This window comes from Enhydra lutris, unplaced genomic scaffold, assembly GCF_002288905.1.
Source record: "Enhydra lutris kenyoni isolate GAN:26980312 unplaced genomic scaffold, ASM228890v2 scaffoldscaffold12, whole genome shotgun sequence".
Classification (NCBI taxonomy): domain Eukaryota; kingdom Metazoa; phylum Chordata; class Mammalia; order Carnivora; family Mustelidae; genus Enhydra; species Enhydra lutris.
In genome coordinates, this window is record NW_019154096.1 from 73,821,290 (window position 1) to 73,847,069 (window position 25,780).

Here is a 25,780-nt window from a genome sequence, read left to right on the forward strand (position 1 = left end):
TTTCAAAAGGAAAGGATGAGGCAAGAAGAGGAACAAAGAAGAAGAAGTAAACAGCAAGGACAGAAAAGGGAGGGGTAAAAACAGAAGGGAAGACAGGGGCAGATACAGAAAAAAGGGAGCCCTTCTCATGCACGGAGCGTGCCTCCTGGGACCGTCACCCTCTCTCCCAGTTCCACCTCTGGAGTCGCCCACAATGAGCCCATGCCTTCCCTCCCAAGACACGCAGCAGCAATGCTGACAGTAACCGTCGACACACGCCAGCCAGGGCGCCGGGTCGTGTGCCCGCGCATGCAGAGACCAACAAGGAGACATGCACAGACGTCTCCATAGATATGGATGCACGCGTACACGCCGACACATCTCACACACTTGCGCACGCATGCACACTACTTCCCTTACTCTCCCCGACCCCGACAGTCCTAGGGGGCAGGAGCGGCGGCAGAGGCAGCAGCGGTATGATCTGCTGTGCAGAAATGGGAGGCTGTGTGCCCTGGGCTGCCAGCCTCCTGCCACTCCTCTAGAGGCCTTCTGATGTGCTGATGCCCCCTCTGCAGCCTCCAAATGCAGACCCAAAAGTGAACACCGTGTTCCAGAAGGATCTCAGGAGGGGCCATAATGGACGAGGCTGGAGGGGCTCTGGGTACCCGCCTTGCTCTGGGCACCCTAACAGCTGGAGGAGAGCTCCTGTGTGCTCATCACAGGCCGGCAGGTGTGCCCAGCCCCAGTCAGTGCCTGCGGGAAGCTGGGGTTTGTCAGAATTCCCAGTCACTCCAACCGAAAAGGCACTGTGCACCCATCTTACACATCTGGTCCCAGATCTACACAAAGGGGCTCCTTCACAAAGATGCTCAATTAGCATCCCTTGCCCGCCACCCCCCCACCCCGCCATAAGTGAGTATTTCTAAACTAAGATCACAAGACCTATGAAAAAGAGTCCAAGATCCAGCTTGGAGAAACAGAGCTGCGCTGACCCCTGGTGCAAGCCTGTCTTCCCAGAGATGAGCAGACCCTGCTACCTCCCCAGCAGTGACAAACACTCAGAAAGCCGCAGCCCACAGAGGCTGGTATCTGGGGGCAGCAGTCCCATATCAGCTGTCACCCGGCCATGGGCAGGTGTCTGTAACGCCAGTGAAAGGCTCAGCTCATGGGGTTCCCAGGCACAGGGTCTTTCACATTCCAGGATGGATCTAGGGCTCTCTGCAAAGGTACAGGGGCTGCCTCAGGCCTGGCTTTCAAAGCTCCTGTAAAAGCAAGGTCTACCTCGTGAGGCCATAAATTATCCAGCAGGGGAGCCAAAGCAGGCCGGGCCCCGTGGAGAGAGGGCTGCCTGGGGCTCCGGAGGCCTGGTTGGGGTGGTTTGGTTCAGGGTCCATCCCCAGGGTTCCGGCCTCCCCCTTCTGGCATACGCCCTTCCCAGGGGCCCCGTCTTCACTTTCCCCGGACTCTGCCCTACCCAGGCCTTGGCTAGAGAAAACCAGGCGGAATCAGGGCGGCCTCCCCAGGATCTTGGAGGCCTGCCTGGAGCCAATACACATCTGGGCACAGCCCCACCAAGCAATATATTTTCAAACAGCTTCTACCCAAGTGAGGATGGGAAACGTCTCCAGTGATGCCCGTGCTGTTACTCCAATTTGTGGGCGGTAAAACAGAATAACATGTGTAAGCTGCTTTTATTACCTATCTAGCTTATTAGCTAATAAAATAAGCTCAACATTAAAAATTTAACTGAAGCAATTTATCGCACCCAGGACTCAGGGCTCTGGGTTTCCCTCCGAAAGTCACCTAAATCTGTCACCTTTCCAGCCTTTTTACCTATTTAAATTTCTCCAGGGAAGGAAAATTCTAGCCATGTGTCCAAGTAAATGAACGTGGGTTTGATGTTGCCTAGCTAGTAAAGCAAAGAATGTCCGCTACTCAGGAAAAAGAAAGGGACACCTGTGGAGGAGTGATGGAACCTGGACAGTGCGGGGGCGAGGGTGGAGCCTCAGCGGCACAGGGGAGGGCAGAGCACGTCATGAGCTTGTCCTCTAGCTGCCCCAGGCCAGGGCCGGGCTCCAGAGCAAAGGGCCAGACAGTCTGGACTCTGGGGCCAGGTGCATGCTCAAGGCTCAAGATACCTGCCCCTCTTCTTTTGTTGGCAGGGGTGGGGACCTCTAGGCTGGGGGGGGGGCGGCTAGAGAAATGAAGGAAATGCCATCTACAGAAGCAGCATTTCTGTTCTAAGGCAAAAGCAGCTCCGGGCACTGAAGGGAGGCCGTCCTGCCCACAGAGAGGAGGGGTACGTGAGTCTGCCTGCCTGGAGGGGGCCACATGCTGCATGAGCAAGGCCAGCCAGGTTCCATCCCTTAACACACCGCGGTGACCAGTGCTTCCATGACAAGATGCAAAGTCGACAGTTAAACCGTACCATGAAGCACCGGAGGGTCCCCTGTGAGGACACAGAAGAGAGAGACTGCACCCTGCCCACCCCACCCACCTGTCCCCACTTTGGGTCACAAGGGCCAACCCTAGTCCCTGAACCTCACGGTCTTGCCCAGGCCTCCTCCATAAGAACCAAACACAGCTGGCACCCAGGCTCGGAGACTGTCCCATAGATAGTGCATTCACTCCAAGTTCATCTCATTCGAACCGGTCTCTGAGCTCTGTGTTAGCACAAGGCAGGACTCCAAGACACAGAGGACAGAGTGCAAGGGCCAGGGCATGTGGCCTGAGGCCTCGCCTAGCCAAGAGTGGGGATGATTACAAAGGTGGCACAGAGGATGGCAGTCATACTTTCTGGTCTCGTGATGCTGACAGTTTAATCAAAGGAATAAGTGCTTTCCCCCCATCTCCAACCCTCTGAAACCATGACCCATGGTCCTGACCTCAGGGCCAGCATCATCCAAGTGTCAGTGAATACTGGCCTGTGCCGCAGGGCTGGGTTCCGGGGACAGAGGCTCCAGCGAAGTGCTGGAAGGGGACCACTGGGGTTTGATGACAATGGTCTATGCCTCCCCAACACCCCACCTCTCACCATCTGTCTGCTCCAATACCGCTAGCATTGTGTCTCTGATTTTAAACGGAGAGAAAGAGACACTTAAAAAAATTCAATTTCATCTTTCTTTGAAGAGAACTTAAAAAACAAGGACTCCTAACCGCTTCTGGGCACTTCTGAAAGTGGTGCTCCGCCTCTGCCCGGGACAGGCCAGGACCAGCAGCGGCCCCCGTGAGCACCGAGATGCTTGTGCAATGCCTCCCGTGGGGCTGGGGCTCTTACCTGTGCCATTTTAGCCAGGTCGAGGGAAGGCCTCTGCTCCTGCACCTCCTCCGGGCGCCGCCGCTTGACTCCGACCTTCTTGTCGTTCAGGACACACGGCTGCGAGCGGCTCCGGGACAGCCCGCTGGAGCGTCTGGCCAGCTCTGGCGTGGAGGCAGGTGTGCTGCTGGCTGAGGGTGGACAGTACTCCGCAAAGGAAAACTGCTCGTGGGAGCAGGACAGGGACCGCTGCATGTCGAGCCGGCCCCCGCCCCCGGGGCTCGGGTCGGGGCTCCAGAGGTCACCCGCCTGTCCACAGGCAGCCGAGCCCGGTGCCGCCTGGCAAGGCTGACCTCCGAATCGGTGGTGGAATCCCGCCTGGTCGTAGGGCGAGGACAGCGCGTTGGCCCGGGAGGGGAGGCTGAAACTGGAGCTCCTCTGCATGGTGCTGAGGCCGTTAGAGTAGCGCGGGACGCTGCCCCCACTGTAACAGCGTCGCTTTTCTACGGGAGTCCAGACCTTGGAGCCCAGGGGCCTCCACGATGTCCGGCAGCTGGACATTTCATCGGAAAAGGACAGTGACCGGCACTGGCGCTTGCTGGGGGGTGCTGAGGGGTTCCCGTTGTGGTCGCTGAGGCTGAGGTCTTTGATCAGGTTGGTCACGGCACAGGCAGTCGCGGCCTCCCGGTGCCACAGGGGGCCATCCTGACACTTCTCAGGCAGGCACTCCCAGATGCCGGCGCTCGGGTGCCCGATCTGAAGAGGGCATTTCCTGTCCAGCTCTCGCCATCTGTCATTTTCTGGTTCAGAAACGACAGAGAGAAAACAGGACTTGAGAAGGCCTCCAGGCCAGCCCTCCATCTCCACAACCAAGAGCCCATTTTAGACAGGACTTTGGAGCCGGGAAGGCCCTTCAAAGCCCCTCCAGTCCAACCTCGCTTTATGGATGAGAAACGGAGGCCCAGAGCAGGGGTGTGATTCCCACGGTGTGGAGTGAGGTGCAGAGCGAGGCCGGGGATGCACACACCCCCCGCCCAGGCCTCCTGGCGCAGCTTTCTTTCCAACAGTCCACACTGCCTCCCGGGAAAGTCCAAAACCACAGCTATCACCCAAACACTTTCCCCTCTTCTAGGTGGGAAGCCGACCTGCCCCAACCCTCCCCGGCCTGTAGCAGTTCCGTCCCCGCTCAAGCTGGGGCTTGACGCCCTGGCAGAAGACCACGACCCAGGAGGTGTCTTTTGGTACTTGGAAGGGTCATGGTCAAATGGGGCGGGCAGTGCCGCCAGGTTAGCTCTTCGGAATTCTATCTCTAAAACACTCGCTGACAACAGAAACCGGAAACTGTATTGATTTGTGCCTCCCTCTATCAAAATGGCCATAATATCAACATCATCAGCAATGACAGCCAATCATGGAGCACCTTCCTTGTGCTCACCTGATTCCTCACCGAGACCGAGGATGTTTAAAGTGGTCAAAATCTGCAGAAGCGTGTCTTCGGCTGCACAGACACAAGGGGATGATTTAAACTTACATCGTCAGGTCTCCACTTGAACATATGAATAAATAAGCTAACCCCACTAGGAAATGCTGATTTTGCACCTGAACCTTTATTTTAGTGAAATATTCAGGAACTATTTGGTGTTTTTCTGCTAAAGGATCAGGCACTGTGCTGAGGACCTTAGGAGGGCACAGATACACCTAACCGAGTTCTTGTACTCGAGGTTATAATACAAAAACAAAGCTAAGAAACAGCGTGTGCTACCAGGGATCCACATATCAGCATGTTCCTGTTTTTTTAAAATCTGCACACATTTATGAACAGTACACATGAGAATACACAGAAACTACGTCTAGAGGCCATCAGTCGTCAGGACAGAAGCAAAACATGAAATGACATTCGGGCAGGTGTCTGATGCACATGGATTCTTATAGCACTTTCAGTGGTCACAGAGCAGATATCTTGGATGGCGGCTGGAAGCCACCGGGTGCCCCATACGGAGGGTGAGAAAGTAGCCTGGGGCCACACAGCTAAAAATCGTCTGGAGGCTAACCCAGGCTGGCCCACCCCAGCGCCCTGCTCTCTTCACTACACCACAGCGAAGGGGAGCCCAACATCGGGGCTGTCCTCAGTGACCTTCTGAGTCATGCAGAACGGGCTGTCCCTCAGACAAACCACAGTGAAACCCACGTGAGTGCACCAGTCAGCAAGGACCACAAGTCCGTCTCCTCAATCGGGGGCCACTTCTTAAAAGACACTGAGAGACACAGCGAGGGACTGAGCCTGTGCTCAGTGTCCGTAGCTACTGGACAGGTTCAAAGGGAATGGCCAGTGAGGCTCAAAAGGAGCCTTGCAAGCCAAAGATGAGCCAAATCGGGGCTAAATGTGCCTGCTCCTTCACGTAGACCACCCTGCCACAGTCCTGAGACACGCCTAAGGGATTGGGACTCTGGACAGGGGACACAGGAGGAACGGCCCAGAGGCTGTTCCCAGGAGACTGCCTCAGAAGCTGGAGATGCCGGAGAGGCTCTTCCTTAAACCGGTTGGGAAGAAAACAGGACAGTCACCAAATGTACAATTCACCTCCTCCAGGAATCTTCTTGGGCCCTGGTAGACAGCAGGTCTCCATGCATGTCCCTTTAACAAAATCTGATAAAGTATTTCCATAAGCTGCGTTTTCGCAAGTAGCGTTTATGCTGTTCAAAATATGTCTTCACTACTCACTGCCCCTAGAGCAGCCGTGATTCTTCTAAAACACTTTCAATTTGACATTCGTCAGCAACTGAAAGATCAGTAAACTCATAATAAAGTAAAATTAAAAGAAATACAAGCTAACATCAACTGAGTCACTGTTAGCTGATTTACAAGAAGAAAAGTCATCCTTAGAAAAAAGGGCAGATTTGTGTGTAACGATGCTCTTCAAAGTGACACAAGTGGGTGCCTGGGTGGCTCAGTCGGTGAAGCGTGTCTGCCTTCGGCTCAGGTCATGATCTCAGGGTCCTGGGATCAAGCCCCGAGTCGGGCTCCCTGCTCAGTGGGGAGCCTGCTTCTCCCTCTCCCTCTGCCCCTCCCCCCGCCCATGCTCTCTCACGCCTACTTGCTCTCAAATAAATAAATCTTAAAAAGAAAAAGTGATACGAGTGACAGCAACATTATAAACACAACTAAAACGCCCTCCAGTCGGGCTGGTGACATAAATGATCAGGGAATAATAAGGAGCATGAAGACAGTACAGTTCCAAAGAATGTTAATGATATGGAGAAATGTTAATTACGTAATTCGAAGCCTAAAGAAACAGGATAGAAAAACTGGATAAATAGCATGATCCCTATTTTGTAAAATATGTATGTTATATGTGATGATTACAAGAAAATAAACCGGGCGCCTGGGTGGCTCAGTGGGTTAAAGCCTCTGCCTTCGTTCGGGTCATGATCCCAGGGTCCTGGCTTCAAGCCCCGCATCGGGCTCCCTGCTGAGCGGGAAGCCTGCTTCTCCCTCTCTCACTCCCATGCTTGTGTTCCCTCTCTCGCTGTGTGTCTGTCAAATAAAGTCTTTTGAAAATAAACCAAAATGTTCATAACTGAATGGGAGAGAGCCAGCTGATTTTTTTTTTTCCTATTTGTTTTGCTATAGTTTCTACATTCTCTTTCAGGACAAATATATTTCCACATGTGTGGGGGACATGGCCACGAAGCCGCCTGGTGCTATGCCAGGGTCAGGGCCTATGATCCCAACCTCCACTGGGTTTTGCTCCTTCGGTCTTTCAGGGAGTTCCCTTAGAATAATGCTGGCCACCAACTTCTCTTTTGGGACAAGGCATTAAGGCACCAGATGGGCCAGGAATGTGACTAAGGAAGGACCCAGCAGGCCCAGCCACAGAGCAGTGAGGGTCCCCACCTGGAGCCACAGTGGCCCTGCCTCAGGAACCCGAGGGACACTACAGGCAGTCTCCAGGCCCTGCGGAACCCTGAAACTAAAAAGAACTGATCCCACCCCCGAAGGACGCCACTTTTCATTCCATTGTAACTTCCCTGCCCCGGAACTGTCCCCATTTCCAGGGAAGTCACGAAAAGAAAGGGGACCTCGGAGCCGGTGAAGCATGAAGGTTCAGTCCCTCTCACCTGGCAGCGCCCTTCCTCCCCAGCGGCCACCCCATGATCCTGGTGCTTCTTGACGGGGCCCCTCAGGCCTCCCCATTCCAGGCTCACCCACTCACTGCCTCCAGAGAACTTCCCGAGGCCCACACTTGTCATGTCTGTCCCCATACAGCCGCCCGTGGCCTCCAAGAAAGAACAGAAAAGTTTTGACCTGCCGTCCAGACCCATCTACTCGCCGCCTGCCCCGTTCACCCTACTCCAGGCACAACGAACTTCCTGTGACATCAGAAGTCAGACAAGAAGCAGGCAGAATCAAAACCATCCTGGACGATCCCTGGAAGAGCCCGGGAAGGACACCCCTTCTGGTCTGTGTACACAGCCCTGAAGAATATTTCTTATAAAACGAATATTCACGAAACAGCTGTGGGAACGCACACAGCCAACATCTACACGCAGGAGGGGGAGCTCCGGCTGTTTAGGTCGACTGTCAAAATCCCCGTGGGGCCTGCGGTTGGATGGCTACTCTAACGGGCTCCTGCCTGCCTGTGGGAAGCACTCTGCTCTGTTGTAAGGGTGACCTTCTATGACCTTAGCAGTAAGATTCCTGTGCCTTGGGGATGACGAAGACTCCGTTCTCCACCAGGCCCACTGGTTAAACGCGAGAGCCATGTGTCTGCAGTGAATCTGTAGCTTGCCCCCAAACACCAGCTCTTTCAAGCCCTGACACCTGTGTATAGGCCTGCACTGTTCTCCTGCCTTTATCCTTCCAGAAAGAATCTCTTCCTCATCATTTAAGAGCCAACTCCAACATCACCTTCTCTGCTCATGTGCCTTTCCCACATTAGCCACTGGGCGCCCACGGCTCTTGGACTGACTTTCAATCTTACAGCTCAGATGTTAACTGAACCCTAATCATCTGTTTACACGTCTGCTTCCACGGAGCTATAAGCCCTTGAGCATAGACCCAGCGCAGCCCACAAATGCCCAGCGTGGAGCCTGGCACAGAGCAGACTTTAGCCAGTGGTGGGTAGAGGAAGGAACAGATAATGTGCAGATAAAAGCTGCAGAGCCCGCCATGGGCAGTTATCTGACGCCATGAGCGCCACTTGCCCCTTATCCTTGGCCCCAGTAACCCCTCCTCGGCCAGCGAGGTCCACCGAAGGGGCTCTGCCTTCAACTTCCCTCTTTCCCGAGGCCATGGACAGTTGCGTGCGAAGCGGCTGGGAGTCTGGCTGGCAGTGTGAGGTCTAAGATACTCTGGAAACACAAAGCCCTGTCCAATACCGAGTGCTGCTACTGTGTGTCAACACCAGCCAGGTGGCCACTTGGTCTGTCTGAGGGGCAGATAATATTTTAATTGTTACTATCTTTATCGCTTGAAGAAGTACAATATCAGAAAAGTAAAAACAATCAAGGCTATGTTTAGCCCTTGTGTTTTCCCCCTTCGCTCAGGGAACAGAAAGCAATTTGCTGGGTCAGGTCACCAGACAAAAGAAACAGGAATAGAAGCTACTTTTTCATGGCAAACAGCCCCGAACTTCTGGCCCTGACGTCACTCCGGACAAAGGGCCTCGGCAGGGCTCCGAGGAGAGGATACAGGACACCCCCGCCCCTCCATTCAATACCACTCTGCACAGACAGCAATAACTCTGTCAGAAGTGACAATGGCCACAGACCTGGGGAGTCCACGGAGCAGGGGTCACCTGGGATGGTGGGAGGATGTGGACATGTGTTTGCACCTCAGCTCTGCAAGTCACTGAATCTCTCAGAGCCTCATTTCCCTCGTCTATAAAATGAGGGTAACAGATAGGAACGACCTTGCAGAACTATTCTAAGAATCAAACAGTTGCCTGGGACAGGGCCTGCGAGGGCACAGCGGGCTCTGCCAGCGGCAGCACCATCACAAGGAGGACAGTGTTGGACGACGCATCTATAGCCGAGGCTCAGCTCCTCTGCCCCTGGGTGCCAAGCTCTGGGGGTCTGGCTGGGGCAGGAACCTATACGCTCTGCACCAGTTTTCCTCAGTATGGTTTTGCGACCCTTGGGTTGGCAGGAGCGACCCTTGGGGTGTTAAAATGTGATTCCCAGGCCCAGTCCCTGATTCGGTAAACAGAATCTCTGGGGGGGTGGGGGGGAGGAGACTGTGTTTAAGCTCCTCGGGCTCTTTGAACGCAAAGGTATGGAGAACCGCTCCTACAGGCTGCCCAGGGGCCTGGGTTCTCACGCCTCTGGGTGGGGGCGGGGAGGGCCTCACTCGAACCATCCAGCCACACCCAGGATGCCCCTGAAGGCGTGACCCTTCCAGTTTCTACAAATTTGGATTCAGACCACCATCAGAAGTTGGTGCTTTGGTGTCTGTTTTGTTTCCAGCCGGTAACAAGAAGCAAAATGACAGAGAAGGAAACCTTTAACCCTTCAAGTCCTTGGAGGGCCCTTTCTCACAGGAGGGGGTAGGGGCCCAAGCTCTGCCCAGCACCTTCTGGGTGGAGAGCCACAGGAAGAGGCCTGGGAAGGCAGAGGAAGAGTTTGAGGCCTCCCTCCTTCCTCCTAGGACACGCCGACACCCCAGCACGATGGCCTACAGCCTGGGAGCACCGGCCCCAGCCACACCCCCTCTGGGCAGTCCCCATTCCTCTCCTGTTGCTCCATTCCCCGGTGAGCCTATCTTCACAAGACTGAGATTCTTTACAGGGGTGTGTGTGTGTGTGTGTGTGTGTGTGTGTGTGTGTAAAACACGCACAAGGCTCTACCTCGAGACAGGAAGAGAAACCACGCAGACTCATACAAAAGCATACCAACCATCCAGGTCTCTCACAGACGGCCTGACTAGGTGACCTCCCAGGATCCGCAACGTGAGGCTTCATGTCTGAGCCTGAAGTCTCTGGGAAGACTCGCACCAGCCTGGGAGGCACGGGAGAAGCCGATGCTCACACGCGTGGGAATAAAACCCCTGGTCCCCAGCCTTGCTCACAAGGCACCCATCCTGCCACCCTCAGACTGGGGAGGTTCAGAAGGCTGCTGAGTACACAGATCTAAAGCTCAAAGAAAGAAAACCCTCAGAGAAGCACAAATGTTGTGACTTCAAATGTTCTTGTTTCCATTTCTACCCTTAAACTTGAAGGGAAATTCCCAGGGGCCCAGATTCTTAGGGGACCACAGCCTTCTTTGGTTCAAAAGCCAGGAGACTTACAGCCCTGGACATCCGTGTGCTGTGTGTTACAGGCCACCTTATGGTGACAGAACCACAGCAGAATGTGGTTTCTAGAAAAGGCCAAGCACCTGAAGCAAAGACCTGAGAAGTTAGACTCCTGCAGCCTCTCAGCCTGGGTCTCAAGCCTCCAGCCCAATCAAGACGGGCTGACTCATTCTTGGACTTCACACCTATCTACTTGGGCTGACGATGACTCTCTCTCTCCCCCGCCCTGTGGGTTAGCTGGTGCTAACTTGGCCTCAGGACTGCAAAGACTCTATGCTTGCTATGTTAGGGTAGAAGCTCCCTAGCCTTTTCAGTGGGAAATGGAAAGATAGCTTTCTGAAGGCGGCTTTACGAAGCCAATCTTACAAAAAAGAACGCAGGAAAACCATGAAGGACAATGACCTGCGCTATCCCACAGGGGGTCACTGGTTTTTAAATGAACTTCAGAGCCCCTGGCCCCCTGGAGGGCCTCTTTCCCTGTGTCATCAGAACAGAGAGTTCAAAGCTACGTCAGGAAGAAAAGGTTCTCGGGCTTTGCCTGAGCAGGCCTCGCCTCCGGTGGTGCCCTCTCGATAGCGATGAACCATAAAATGTCAGCTGCGTCCTTGCTTCAGGGACAGTGACACAGGACAGCAAGCTCCTCGGCTAAGGTGCAAGGACAGGGCATGAGGATGGCTGGAGAGGACACGCCACCAGCCCCACCCAGGGAAGCAAGGAGCCTGCCTTGGAGGCTGAGAGGCTGCTAACCTTCCGAGTGGTAACCAGGACCCTGCCGTCACCAGCTGGGTAGGGGTAGCCCGTGGCAGCTGCCAGAGCTTCTGGCAGCTGCTGCTCTTACAAAGAGGCTTAGTAGGATCTCCCAACACACAGAATGGAGGGGTAAAAAACACACCAGACTCACCATTAGGAACCTGGGCCTCAGTCTCCCCATCTGTATGAGGCAGGGTGCCCACCCTGACCCCGGGGGCATCCAGAAATGTGGAGGGAGCCAGTACTCCCAATGACAAGAGCTGTGAGGGGCCCGAAAGGTCACTTTTGCGCACCCTCTTCGGCACCCCCATCCTGGCTGCGGGTACATGCGGAGCATCGGAAATGGGTACGCGCCTGTGATTCATCTCCGAGATGAGCACGCCGCAGAGCTGAGGAGAGCCGGCAGCCGGGAGAACGGGTCAGAAAGCTGCTGGGAAACTCGTCTTAACTGGTGATGAACCGGCGCCCCACCGGGCTGCTTGCTGAGGCGGCAGCAGCATACATCGCACGCGCGCTACTCAGCAGTGGGGCATTGCGGCGCGCCCCGTCACATGGCGGGGAGCCCGAGCTTCAGAAGAGCGTCACACCTCACCCAGGGACACAGCGCCCATAAACAGCACAGCGTGCGGTCCCAAGGCCACGCTCCTGCAGTGGGGCCGGGCCACCCCTCGCCGGACCATCTCTCCACCTGGCAATGCATCGGGTGGGTGGTGCCCAAAGTCAATCCAGTAGTTGTCATTCCCCATCCTCTGGCACCACTGGGACCCCTCCGCACCCCAAGGCAGGCCAGCCTGGCTGAGAAGGCAGCCCGGGAGGCTCCCTTTTCACCTGACACTGTAAACAGCCGTCCTGTGCCAACTACACTTTGCACCTACTTCCAGCCTGTATTTGACTCCAGAAACACTGTAAGAAACCAAGGCACAGTGCGAGAGGCCATTTAGAGCACTCTCTATAGACAAACCTTAAACTACCTTAGGGACTGAAAAATCACACATATGCCCACGATACATAAAAATAAATAAAAAATAAAAAGTAAATTAAAATCATTCCTCTGCATGCCTCTATAGGGATGTACTTTTAAAAATGAAAACAAAGCTCCCTTTTGCCAATTACAGTTACTAACCTGTTCCTTACAGGAGGCTCTGATCCAATGGTCATATTCCCAATGGCTAGCCCTGAGAGATGGAAGCAGCAGCGGAGACCAGAAACTGGCCTGGGCGGCTCAGCGGCTGCTGTGACTGTCCCTTCAGCCTCGGTCACATGCCCGTTCTAAGAAATCAAAAATGTCCCACCTCCGAATGCCAGCCTTCTCATACGAGGGGCCGTCACAGTCCACTTTCAACAAGTGACAGAGTTAAAAGACCAAAAGCTATGAAATCTCAAAGTGAAATCTTTCCATCCTGCATGGCCCAACATGGCCAACTGGTTTACCCTGTAGAAATTAATACAGAGAGTGCCCCCGGGAAAAACCCTTTCATGTACAGAGCAGAATTTAACAGCCAAGTAATTAAACACAGAAAGTACGGGCTTATAATTAAAATGCTGACAAACCTGAACCAGAGCGGCACAAGTAGGACGGCTATAATATTTTTACAACTCCCTTTTATACATAATGCATGATCCTTCTGCTCAAGTTTCTCTATGTTCTCTGCCTGTGAAATAATTTACATTAATAAATAATTTATTACCATAACTCCTAAAGTAATTATGGGTTTCCATGCAATTTTTTTTAGCATATGAATTGTTTTGTTCTCTGTTCATTGACTTGTATTTACACGACTTTTCCTAGTGGCCCTTCTGCAATAATTGGTATCGCATTTACCTCCTCACATATTATTTGATTTCCAGGTCTCTCCTCGCCTGAGCCGTGAGGAAAATGGAATGTGTAGTGTCCATTGTCCCTGCGATACAGAACTCATTTAATGGGTGCAATTAGCCAAGGGTGGTGAGCGGAGCGTGCTCTCACCCCACTTGCCCAGCTTCACCAAAAAAGATTAAACTGACACACGTGTGCCACTGGGTCAGCGCAAAGAATGGTCACGCAGGGCGAGTGACTGTTGACCTGGGAGCGGGGAGCCCCTGCCTCTCCCAGCACAGAGCGCTTCTGTCAGGTGCCGCCAAGCCCCTTTCCCTGCCCGCTAGAGATCATGGCCAGCAGCAAGCGCCGGCCCGCCTGCCAGGCCAGCTGACTGGGGGCGGGCCACGGCCCTGAAGCTGCCACCTGACCGAGGCTTCCCGTGTTAAGTAACACAGGAACCAGCCATGTACGTGGCCCTTCCCCAGAGAAGCCGCTTGCAGAGGAAATCACCGCTCCACACAGAAAGCGTTCTCGGGATGCTATGGGAGGGGAGAAAGGAAACCAAGAGGCAAACACTGTCTCTGCTTCAAAGAGCCCTTCAGGGACCGGGCTGGGCTCACAACCTAATAAGGAGTGCTGGGCCCTGGTGCGGAGCAGGCCGGGCGGTGGCCAGGCCGTGGCTGGGCCCCACTGTGCCCTGCTTCTGCCATTCACCCCTCGTCCTGGCTTTGTTCTCTCCCCCACTCTGGGAAGGCATAAAACTGCTTCTTTCTATCAAGTTCCCGAACACACCGCTGAGGGTGTGGGGGGGGGCGGGGGGGGGGGTGGAGACAACGGTGGGGAGGAGCCCATTCAGCTCACGATAACAAAAAGTACTTAAAGAGAACACATTGTGGTGAGCCATTGATGACATGAGTAAGGCACTTTATCTAAGTGGGCGTAGGGGAGGCCGGGCTCCTGGAAAGGGTGGCTTTTTAAGAGGAAGCAAAGAGGCCGCTACACTCCCCACTCCAATGCGCTTGCCTGGATTTTCTTCAGAATGCTCAGGGAACTCAAACTTGCCCTGGCTTCCAGCTAGGACCCTTGCAATGGGCACTTGGGAGGGAAATGCCCTGAGTCACGGGGCCAACCTGTCCCCAGCAATCACGGGAGAATTCCACCAATCGGGGCCAGAACATGAGTTCTTTATCTCCGGGAGACAGACGGGGGTTGGTGATTATAGTAATGGGACATTTTGTCTTGGCTGAGTATCGCCCAGTCCTGGAAAGGCTCAAAAGCCTCTTGAAAAGTCCAGCTAGACCCACCCAGGGCTGTTAAAAAGCAGGCATGCGGAAGGTGAGACCTCACTGCCTCAGACGCCCTCCCATTCCCAGTGCGGGTGGGGCCACACCTCGATGTGATGCGCAGGGTAAAATGGCCAGAGCGGTCCCCAGAGCTTCCACCAGCACAAAGGCCTGGGAAGGTGCCCAGGAAGGGGATGCGGGTGGGAGGGACTGAGCTGGTGCCTTCTGTGTGCTGCTGTCTCTTTAAATCCTACCAGGAACTACGTTCTGCAAGAGGAGGAGACTGGGGTTCAGGAAGGCTGATCTGCCCTCAGCTCTGAGGACCCCAATCCACAGGGAATTCTGTTTCTCACTCTCTTGGCTCCACTAGACAGAAACCCTCTTGAGCACAGCGGCTGACTTTCTCTCTGGGCCAAGTGCCCGACAACATAGTAGAACCTCAATAAACACCTATGGGAACAACCCGCTGAAATGAACCCTGGGGAATGAAAAGCATACGTCAGATGGGCCAGGGTCTCCCCAAATCAAGGAGGGGCTGGCCAACAGAAGAGAACAGCCAAGGAGGCAGACGACAGGGCTCGGCAGACCCCCACTGGGCCGCTCCCCTGCTCCCTGGCTGTGCCCTGGGGCCAGCGTACATCAGGCAGGGACGGCCTTGAAACGAAGCCTGGCGCCTCCACCACCAGGGTATGGAGCTGAAGTCCAGGTTGGCCTCAGGAGCTGAGCATGCCCAGGGGCCTCCCTCTGCTTCCTGGCGGGACAAAGGCAGGCAGTCTCACCACCACGAAACCGAGCCCAGCCCGTGAAGAAGGCAATGAGGCAAGCTTCTGAGCCACGTGGCTAAGTCGCTGAGGGTTTGCTGAAAGCCGTTAACCACCAGAGGTGCTCAATCAAGCCCCATGAGGGGACAGGCTTCAGAATTGTGTCACTGTGGGGGAACCAAGGCCAGGTGATCTCCCTATTTCCACGTCCTCTAGGGGACAGAATCAAGAGGACCACCTGGGGCTCTCCCACCAAGCTGTGGCTTGGGACTAAGAAGCAAACCATCTTTGTTCTCCCCCAACCTGGGCCCAACTCTGCCAAGGCAGCTTGGTGGGGAGTTGCCTCACGAGGTCTTGGTGTCCCCCTATGCGAATGGGGCGGCCCCAGTGGCCCCACAGCAGAGTTGCTGCGGCGTCCCAGAGACCGAGTCGTGAGGAAGGAGCCTGGTGCTCACTACGACACACCCAGCACCCCTCCACCCTCACCACCCCGTCTACTGGACAGAGTCTCAAGAAGACAAAGAAAACACTGCGCACAGAGTCAAAGGCTGAGAAAAGAGGCAGGAAGACCTGACAGTCCTATGAAGACAGGCCTGGGATCGGAAGACCTGCAGCGGTCACCCACCACGGGAGCTTGGCTGCTGCCTCGGTCGGTGCAAACACTCCAGAAACTCATGCAGCAGGGTGTCCCCACGGTGGGCAGGAGCCATGGGGAGACAGTGGAAGGAGAGGTGGTGCCCGATCATCTGGAGCTCAGAAAAATCAACATAATCAATACAGTCATCTCAGCCGCCCCCTTAGGAGAAAAAGAGTAATTCACACCTGCATGGGCACTGGAGACTGAGACAACCTTTCCAGGAAGCATGTCAACAATATGAAGCAAGAGCCTTCAAAATGTCCCTGCCCCCGGCCTCTCTAAGCCACTCCTGGGAACTCCTAAGGAATAACCCAGAAGGCCGACAAAAGACAAAGACTTAGACGCGTAGTCACTGTTCATCACAATGGCAAACAGAATACAGCCATTCCACCCAACAAACAAAAGACAGTGAAATCGGTCAGCACCCGTTGATACACAGTGTGTTACTACACACTCATTAAACCAAACGGAGGGGCCAACGCTACTGTGCTTGGGAAAATGGTAGTAAGGACCATTAAGTGAAACCAGAAGAAAAAAAGTTTTTTGTATATAATTTTATACAATCGCTCATTCACTGTGGACTTGGTCGTGTAAGAAATTCAAAGAACATTAAAAATACACCAAAATATTAACAGGCATTCTCACCGGGTACTGGGGCTAGAAGAGATTTTTATTTTATACTTTACACTATGGTACGTCGTCCCAATGTATCAAAGTGAACATGATTACCTTAATAACCAGACAGAAACTCTCAACGTTATGGTTGGAGATGACATCTGTAAGCCACACCCCAGGGCCCACCGGCTCCCTGAGCCCCACAGCCCGGGTGCCACTCCGGCACGGCCAGGCCCGAGACTGCTCAAGCCCAGAGAAGAGACCCCACGGCTGCTGTGTGTGCCTGTGTCCAGAAAGGGCTTCCAGCATCTCACCTGGGGGACTCAGGCCCTGGTGGAAGGACCAGAGAAGGACTCTCCACAGCCACCTTGGTTACTCACCCATAATTCCACAAGAGAAAAGTGTCGGTCCTTGACTCATCTTCTTTGGCGTGTGCTGAAAACAACCAGAAAAGCTATTCACTCTTCAAGTCATAAGAAGCACGTTTGTACATGACCCTGCACTGATCCCTCACTAAAGTCACAATTAAAGGGGTAACTGCCTTCTGCCAACGTCAGATTAGGGAAAGGAGAAGAAAGCATTCTAGGAGGCAACACTGCCCATAATTAGACCTGGGCTCCCCGTCCAAAGTCTCCAGTGAGTTATGGAGTCCATCAAGTTAATGGCTTCAAAACACACACAAGAAAGCCCCACGACTTCTGACACTTGGGGATTTTTCCATGTGAGTGTTGGGGAGGAGGGCGCGGGAGGAGGTGTGATGTACACAGTCACCGAGCTGGGCTGTAGAGAGGCCGCCCCACAGCGCAGGCTGGGAGAAGAGGGGGCCTCTTGGTGACAGGAGGAGCCCCCAGGGAGAAGCAGAGGCCCGTTCGCCACCCCAGCTCCCTCCCTCCCTGGAGACACCAGGAGAACAGCAATTTATCCTCTCCACAGAAGCACCAGTTAGAGCGCAAGCGGGGGGCCCTGCACCGTGCAAAGCTCCTTCGCCGCTACGAGGAGGCCCCCCAGGCACACTCCCTGAACTGAAACAGAAACTCAGAGGTTATGTCTGGTCGCAGCAGAGAGCTAGGGTTTTGAACTCCTTGGCACCATATTACAACGGCTCCCCTTCCCACCATAAGCATCCCATGCCTCCCCTCAAGGCCCACACCTAGCCTCACAAAATGCTACGGCCACTGGGAGAGGGACAGGCCAGTGAGGCCCTAGGCCCCAAGACCAGGCACTGCTCCATGGCTACACGGTAACCTGAGCACAGAGAACATTCCGGTCTCCCCTGCGCTAGTTGAGGCATGGGTCAGGCGACCTGTTCTGACCTCTAGTGAGGCGGAGAAGGTGCCCACTGGGGCTCTAGGAAGAAAGGTCTGCCTCGAGTGTTCCTACGACTCATTCCCTCCTTCCTTCCTTCGCCCACTCCTAAGTACTGGGAATTATTCACATGCAGGCTACACCACGGCTTGAGCCCATGATGGGGGAAGAAGCTCTCTGTCCCAGAGGAGTCAGCCTGTCCAAGAGAACTCCGATTTCTGAGAGGAGCCCCAAATACCAGAGACACGCAGGCATCCTGAGAAGTGGGTCGGAACCCAGGCCCTGGAGCTTTGGGGCCTGGAAAGAGGAGGGCAGAGGTGACTAGGAACGCCTGGCCCTCCCAGATAAAAGGGTGGCAAGTGCCTGCCCCCAGATCCCCGATTCAGAGACCTTTGCTCTCGGTCAGCCATGTGCTCACCAGCCTCGTTGCTAAGGGTCCATCCTGCCCAGCCTGGGACACAGAGGTGAAGGAGGCCTGCCTGGGCCCTCAGGAAGCTCACAGTTCATGGAGGACACAGTCCCACAAACCATTACACTACAGGGAGTGTGGGACCAGAGAGGAGAGGGCCCAGGCCGGGGTGCTGGGGTGCGAGGGGTCAGCCCTGGCTTCCTCTCAAGGACCAGAAAACGTCTACAAGCAACACGGCGCCGGGGCGGGCCTGCTCTGGTGCCCTCCTCAGCTTCAAATACGCGTTATGTTTGCAAGACAGGCTGTCCTCCCGGACTGAACCATCCCATTCACAGTCATCCGGGGGATTATCAGTAAAAAGGGGAAGACGGCTGTGTCTGCCTCCCTCCCAAATGACGTGGTTGACGCAGCGGGATCCGCACAGAAGGCCCACAGCCAAGCCACCGAATGGAGAAAGGGTGACAATGACTTGAGAGCCTGCCTCCATGCCACACAGCCCCAAACAACCAAGCACGCAGCCCGCGGACGCCAGGCAGGCTCTGCTTCCAGGGGGACGGTGCAGAGTCATGAGTCGGGCTCTGCCTAGGCCAGGGTCCTTGGCGGCCAAGGGAGACGACTCTGACTGCTGGAGCACCTTGGTGCCAAGCAAATACCCGCTGGGGAACCAGAGTCCCCGGCCCACACCTGGGTTGGGGGGCAGGTGGCAAAGTGAGCCAAGGCCGGTGGCCCACAGAAACCCAAACCCAGATCGGGCCGGGGACAGCAGAAGACAGCGAGGAGCCCGGAGCCGCCTGTCTGCAGCGCTGGCACGCAGGCCCACCGAGGAGGGCTTGGGGTTTACAGACAATAGGAAGCGAGCCAGGGAACCAGCCCGCTGACCTGTCCTTCCACAAAGCCGGTGTGCTCCAGACAGTGGGGCAAGGCGGGGCCCTCCAGATCCGGGCCCTCCCAGGGACTGCGGACACCTGTGTGGGCACCAGAGAGGCTGGGGTCTGGGCCTATAGAGCGGAGTACCGGGCCGAGCCACAGGGGCTCCCAGGCTCTCCTGGCTCATGCATTCGTTCACTTAGCAAGGATCAGGCCCCGTTGGCTGCAGACCATTCATTCCCCAGGCTGGAGGACACACACTTGGAATGGGAGTGCTTCTCACTGCCCCCGAAGCCCTGCTCTGAGCCACCACCCTCCACGGGGAGACCAAACCAGCCTCCTAGCTGGTCCGAGGGCCTGTGCCCTGGGCCCACCCTCCATTCTCCACCCAGAACCCAGAGGCCAGCTGAAGTTGCTCTTCTGCTCCCATGACGTCCCACAGCCACCAGAAGAGAACCCGGCCACCCCTCTCCCCACAGCCACCCAGCCCGTGAGAGCCAAGCCTGGGCACAGGAGACATGTGCGGTGCTACCACCTCAGGTCTCTCCATGACAGGCTCCTCACCAGGCCACCCTCCCTGACCATCCCAGCCAAAGGGCACCCTCCCCACGCACACTCTCTTCTTAGAGCACCGCCTGCGTCTGTTCCTTTGCTTCTGTGCTTATTATGCCCTGAGAATGAAGCTTCTTAAGGCTGCCATCTTGTCCCAGCACAGACTAGGCACCATGTGACTATCTGGTGACCGAGAGCAATGGCCACCTGTCTGCCCATACTTATCTTGCTCCTGCCGCCACTCACCCAACAAATGCAGGGCCAATGGAAACAGACTTTCACTGGGCAAAACTTGCCACCTCCCCAAATCGATGGGCTCAGGCCAAATCAAAACTTGGTGGAGAAGGGGAGAGAGCACCCGCCGAACAGCTGGGGAGTAAGAGGACAGCGATCACTCGCACTCAGATCTCACGACGGGAAGGAACACCTCCACGTCCCCTGTTCTCAGTGAGCTCCATCCCCGCTCTCTCACGGAGCACGTGAAAGTGGGTGACCTCCTTCTGCCCTCAGCACCGACTCCTGCACTGGGACTCCTCCCTCCACACCGCACAGCTTCTCGGCGGGACGATGCGGGACGACGCCTCCACCTCTGCTGACGAGAGACGGTCACGGGACGCTGGCGTAAAGGACCGGGTCCTCTTTGCTCTGGGGCTCCGAGCCTGGACTGAAGAAGTGAGGGGCCCCAGTGGGGGGCCCCCAGCCTGCCTCGAGCACGTGCCTCCAAAACCCTCCGAGCTGCCCTGTCCCTGACCTTTCTGGGGCCTCCCTCGCCAGCTCTCCTGACAGCTTCCCAAGATGTCAGGCGCAGGCATACCCTGGCCGCTGTCGGGTTTCTCTGAGCCCAACATTAAGGTCCACTCTGGGCTCCAGACTGGCCCGAGCCAATTCATCCCCGGTATGCCCAGACTGTGACAAAATTCCTGCTGGTCTGTACCAGTCTGTAGCCGGTCTTCCCAACCTTCACACCCTCCGCATCACTGCAGGAGGACGGGCTGGCCAGTCCCGGCACGGCGAGGCCCAGCAGGCCGTGGGGACTCCAGCTTCGGGCTCACACGACACTCACCGCGCACATCAGAGTCGGCACCCAGGCCTCGGCTGGGGCTGGCAGGAAGAGCACAAGGAGCACAGCTCCCCATAACGCTTCTCCCACTGCGACGCACCTATTCTCCAGCCCGCCCCAGCCGGGTCTCTGTGAGAGTCCTCAGAGCACAAGGGAAGGCTTTGGAATCAAACCCTCCACAGGGAAAGCAAAAGCTGGACATCCCACCGGGGCTTCAGGGGCCATCTGTCCGGCTGAAAGAGAAGGACTGACTTAGATAAAGACACAGTCCAGTCTTAATGAAGAACTAGCTCGGACGGAACACGGCGCAGCTCTTCTCTGGCCTTCATCACGCTTCTTCAGAGCTTTGCTCTGCAGATTCTTGACCAAAGCCGTCGTGTCACTATTTCCCCACAACACTGTTAAGGGGAACCACAACGCGACACGGGCAGGCTCCTCCTCGCGCCCTCGAGCGGAACAAGAACACCCCAGCCTCCAAAAAGGAACACAGCGAGACCATGGCAGTGGAAAGCAGAAGACAGGGCCAGGCCTGACCAGGACAAGAGAAGCCGAGAAGGGATGAGCGGCCATGTAGAGAGGTTCTCAGACTCACTGACAGGGATGGAGCAGAGGCCCAGGCTCCCTGGGCTCCCCAGGCTTCAGGGTTGGCCAAGGCCCAGCCTGTTCAGGCAAGAGGCTTCAGACTGTCCCAGACATCTGTGCCCCTCTGGGGTCTGACTTCAGGCCAGCCTGGGCCCGCCAGCGAGGCTGGCTGGGGCCGGTGAGCCCAGTGCCAGCTCTGGGGAGCCGCGAACATGAAGACCCTCTGCCCCAGGCAGTTGGGTGCGAGGCCTGACATGGCCACGGACTCTCCCCACTGGGCAGATCACAGCCCGGGCCTCCTAACCTGACAAGAACGAAGGGAAGGACCAGCTCCCGGACCCGGTGTCGCCTACTATGGGAAATACCTTGAGGCTGGGGAAAGCAAGGCCGCCTACAGCCACATTCCACCCTCTCCTCCAAGACAGCCTCCAGACTTGAGAGAGAGCTGAGACACCGGCCAGGGAGAGGAGGCAGGCCCGGCCAGGGAAGACGGTCACTATGGCCTGGGAGAACAGGCCACGGGCTGAGTGTGGGCGTGTGGGAAGGGGCTGGGGAACACTGCTCCCGAGGTCAACCGTCTGGGCTGCCTTCCAGCGGCAGCAGCTAATGTTAGAACACTAGGAGGAAGAGCCCACTCCACAGAGGAAAGCAACCAGCAGAGCTGGGGGGAGGGGGGGTGTAAGGGGAACTGAGCAGTCTTCACTGTGTGCATTGTGTAAGCCAGGCCCATGCTGGGTCCAGGCGGGGCCCTCAGCCCTCTCTCTCCCCAGGGCCAGGTGCCGGGAAAGGCAAAACGCTGGGCACTTGTCAGTCCTTTTTTCTGTTTTCCTACATCTCTCTTGGGAACAAGACCAGTCACTTGTCACCAGCATTTCGTTTTTAGAAAAAGAACAAGAGACCTCAGAAGGCAAGAAGGGAGGGGCTCCAGGCTTCCTTGCCCAGTGCGCCCAAGGTCACTGGGTGGCCCACAGTTTGAGACCTTCTCTCTCTCGCTCCAGGGCCTCTGGGGCCTGCTTCCCTAATTCCAAAGTGGGCTGTGACTCATGTTTTCTTTTTTAATATGAAGCCCACCGCCCCCCCTTTCTGTTATCTTCTTAGCCTGATTAGAAAACAAAAGAGAAATGCTTTTCCATGTTCCTGTTGTTATCTTGATGGTATTTACACGAGGATGCCGTTGCCAGTTTAGGAAGCCGAAGCAAAGCCCTGTCCGCTCCTCCCAACCTTGCCTGCAGGGGAGGGCACATTCTAACGTGCCTTCACCCTCCCTTCCGCCTCACGGACGTCAGCACTGGACCGAGATGATCTGGGGTTGTTCTGGGCTGGTCCCTGTGCATGGCCGGGCTGGAAGTCGGCTTCCCTAGACTCTTCTGAGATGAGTTTCCCTTCCCCTGCGAGGGCTGGGAGGCCCAGCGTTGGCAGGCAGGCGCTCCGGCTACGTCTCCTCTAAGAGCAGCTCAGTGGAACTGGGCCCACATGCCCCAGGACCAGCCCCGCGGCGAGCCCCAGCCAGGCGGGCCCCGTGAGGGGACCAGGTTCTGCGGCAGCCGCTGAGGCCAATGGCACAGCTGGAAGCGGGCAGGGACCCTCCCTTGGGACCTCCGGAGGGCCCTCACCCCAGAGGTCGTTCCCTTCTGGCCAACGGTCCTCCCAGTGTATTCTTCAGATCTCAGCAGGAAAGCACCCCCTGCCCTGCGCCCCCACCCGCACAGCAGAAAGCAGAGCGGCTCTTCCCGCACCCTTGGCTGTGAACCTGGGCAGCAGCTGGAGAGGAACTAAAGCAGTGAGGCGCTGGGCAGCAGGAACCGGCGTCCATTCCCTCTACAAACATCCCTGAGCACCCACCGTGCCCCAGGCCCCGGTTTCAGGCCCTGGGCGGGCACTCAGCAACAAGCAAAAGAAACAAAATTCCTTGCCTTTATGAAGCTCGCATTTCAGAGCAGTCATTCAACAAACAAGATAAAAATGTCAGAAAGTGACAGGCGCTGAGAGGGAAGAGAGAGAAGGGGAAGGGCAGGAAAGCGTGGGGGGGGTGGTTCGAGCAGAGCTCAATTTTAGGCTGAGTGAACAAAGAAGAAAGAGAGGGAGGGAAGGAGTCCTGCTGGGGGGAGCGGTCCAGGCCACAGAAGTGCAAAGGCCCTGAGGCAGGCTCGTGCTTGACACGTTGAGTGAGTGTGGCTTGAGCAGAGTGAAGGGAGCAGGGTGAGAGCAGAGAAAGAGCAGCATGGTCACAGAGAGCCACAGTACATGGGCCTTGGGCCTCCTGGTAAGGGCTTTGGCATTTGCTAGGTGGGAGATGGGGAGCCAGCAGAAGGCCGGAGCCGAGGGGAGATGCACCTGCCTTGTGGTCCCTCTGGCTGCTGGTAGAAAACAGGCCAGGCAGCCAGCAGCAGGAGACCAGTTACACCACATTCCCAGACAAGAGAGGGCAGCAGGTGGGACCAGAGCGGCAGCAGTGAGGATGGCGAGAGGGAATCAAATATATTTCCAGATATATATTCAGTGCAAACTGGAAAGGAAGCCATGATGGGCAGAGACCTGACCCATCTCTGCTTGTGGAATTCTGCGAGCCCAGTGGCCGGCACACACACAGTGGTACATAAACGCCTCAGGTCTCGATGGCTTTCCCGCCCTCCTACAAGGGTTGGAGACCCAGCCTGGCCCGTCTGCTCTCGGCCTGACGGCTGCTGTGAGCTTGGGGAGGGAGCCCACAAGGGTGCTGGAGTGGGCTCTCAGGAGGGGCTCACTAGGAGGGGTGCTGGGCAACGTGGCAGAGTCCTGGGGACTTAGCTGTCTGCAAAACTCCTCCTCAGGTTTATTTTTGTCAGAGTGGGACCCTTCCCGCCCCCCTGCAGGGGAGCAGCCCCACTCACTTCTGAGGAATGAGGTCTGGAAGGTTAAGGGACTACCCTGTTCTCAGTCTGAGAAGGCCAGTCTGCCTCTCTGGCCCACCCCATCAGGCCACTTGGTCATAGGACAACTTTGGGAGAAGGCGGTGGAGGGCAGCTGTCACCAAGGCCCACCACCTTGCCCGCCGGATCGCACCTTCTTTCTCCCTCGTCTCCCACCCTTGACATTCCTGAGGCAGCAGCTCTCGCTCTGCACCAGCCTTCCGAAGGGCGGCCTAATCTCACCCCCACTCGGGCACCACCGCCCTTCAGGGAAACTGCCTCCCCTTACCAGGCAGAGGCCACAAGGTATGTCAGCCTCAGCCCGGCAGGGCGGCAGAGCCTCGCGTGGTCTTCACCAGGGTGCCGGCCTTCCCTCCTCGCGCGCCGGGGCCTCCGCCGGCTACTTCTTGCAAGCACGCTGCCGGGCTCTGGCGCACCTCAGCCCGCTGCCCCAGCCTGCCGCATCTCCCAGGGCTCTGCCCTGGCCACTCTGGACTCAGTCTGCTAAGCCCACACGTGCAGTCCACAGCCCCACCTGGACATCAGGCCTCGGAAGAGGTCATCAGGGAAATGAGGCCCACTAGGTCCTTACCAGCTCAGGGTTCAAGGTCCTGCACGCTATGGCGTCGGCTCCCTGGTTGTCGAGGCTTTTACTTAGGATCATCACCATGGTAAGGATCTCAGGCGCTGGGCTCCATCCCAGGGCGGCCACGAGCCATCTTCAGTTGGGCGGACTTGGGCACAGGTGGCCTGCTGGGCACCTCCCAGGGCTGAGGTGGCCTGGCATCAGCAGGAGCAGTTCCCGATCGGCTGCTCACGCTTGGCGAAGGGCTCCTCCAGGAAACGCCCTGAGAAGACAACAGAAAAAGGCAAGGGATTTAGGACTTGGGAAGACCGGGTCCCCGAGAGACCCGGCCGTGTACCCCCATGCTGGGGCCCCGCTCGGAAACAGAACTGCCTCCCTGCTGAAGGAGAGGCATTTGGCTGCAAAGGCCGGGATCCCCTTCTCAGGATCCCCCATGCTGGCCTTGGGGCACCCCTAAAGCCCACGCTCTAGTGGGTACAGCAGTGGGTCTCCGTTCAGCCACATGGCACCTTTAAGACCTAGCTCAGGGTCTGGGTTGGTCACAATCTGCTGTCCCCAGAGTGTACTCAAGTCACATGGCATCTTAAACCCGGCTGGCTTAACAGACAGCTTCAGTATATGCCCGAGGCTGAGGGTCAGACAGACACCAACCCCACGGTCAAAACTGAAGGAACCAGCCCTCAGGCGGCCTCAGGCAGCGAGGTGGCTGCTGTGCTCAACTGAATTATGAACAGGAGCTACTGGAAGAGTCGCAGAGTGGCGGGGGGGGGGGGGGGGTGTCCATTTAAAGGCACATATTTCCCACTGCTGGAAGCGCCACGTTTCAAAACACACATTTGCAAGGCCCCCGGTGTTGCCTCCTTCCGCAGACTGAGCCGAAGCAAGTCACGGCCTTCGCAGAGCCTGCCCACGCCACCCAGAGCTGCCAGCAGTGACAGGACCCCTCGTGGCACCATTCTGCACAGCCCACCAGCGCCTCCTCCCGCGTCACCCCCCCAAGCAAATGCTGAGAGCCGGGCCTTAGCTCAGGCTCGAGAACTCGCTCTCTACACGTTACTTTCTCTGATCCTATTTCCCCAGCCCACCCCTCTGTGGTCACACCTTCAGAGAAAGTCACATGGATGCAAGGAAGCTGAAGATCACCCTCACAAAGTGAAAAAT

General features: G+C 56.3%; 1 protein-coding gene across 1 annotated transcript in view; it reads right to left on the minus strand.

The window, feature by feature from the left end:
* The window catches only part of LOC111144656 (family with sequence similarity 53 member B), a 101,751-nt gene that overhangs the window by 43,880 nt on the left and 32,091 nt on the right, over nucleotides 1-25,780 (minus strand). Inside the window, exons 2-4 of the mRNA XM_022499051.1 lie at nucleotides 24,626-24,881; nucleotides 16,751-16,805; nucleotides 3,257-4,035 (exon numbers count right to left, since the gene is read on the minus strand). Of these exons, the coding sequence (XP_022354759.1) occupies nucleotides 3,257-4,035; nucleotides 16,751-16,805; nucleotides 24,626-24,703 (912 nt within the window). The 5' untranslated portion in view covers nucleotides 24,704-24,881. The remainder of the gene's footprint in view (nucleotides 1-3,256; nucleotides 4,036-16,750; nucleotides 16,806-24,625; nucleotides 24,882-25,780) is intronic.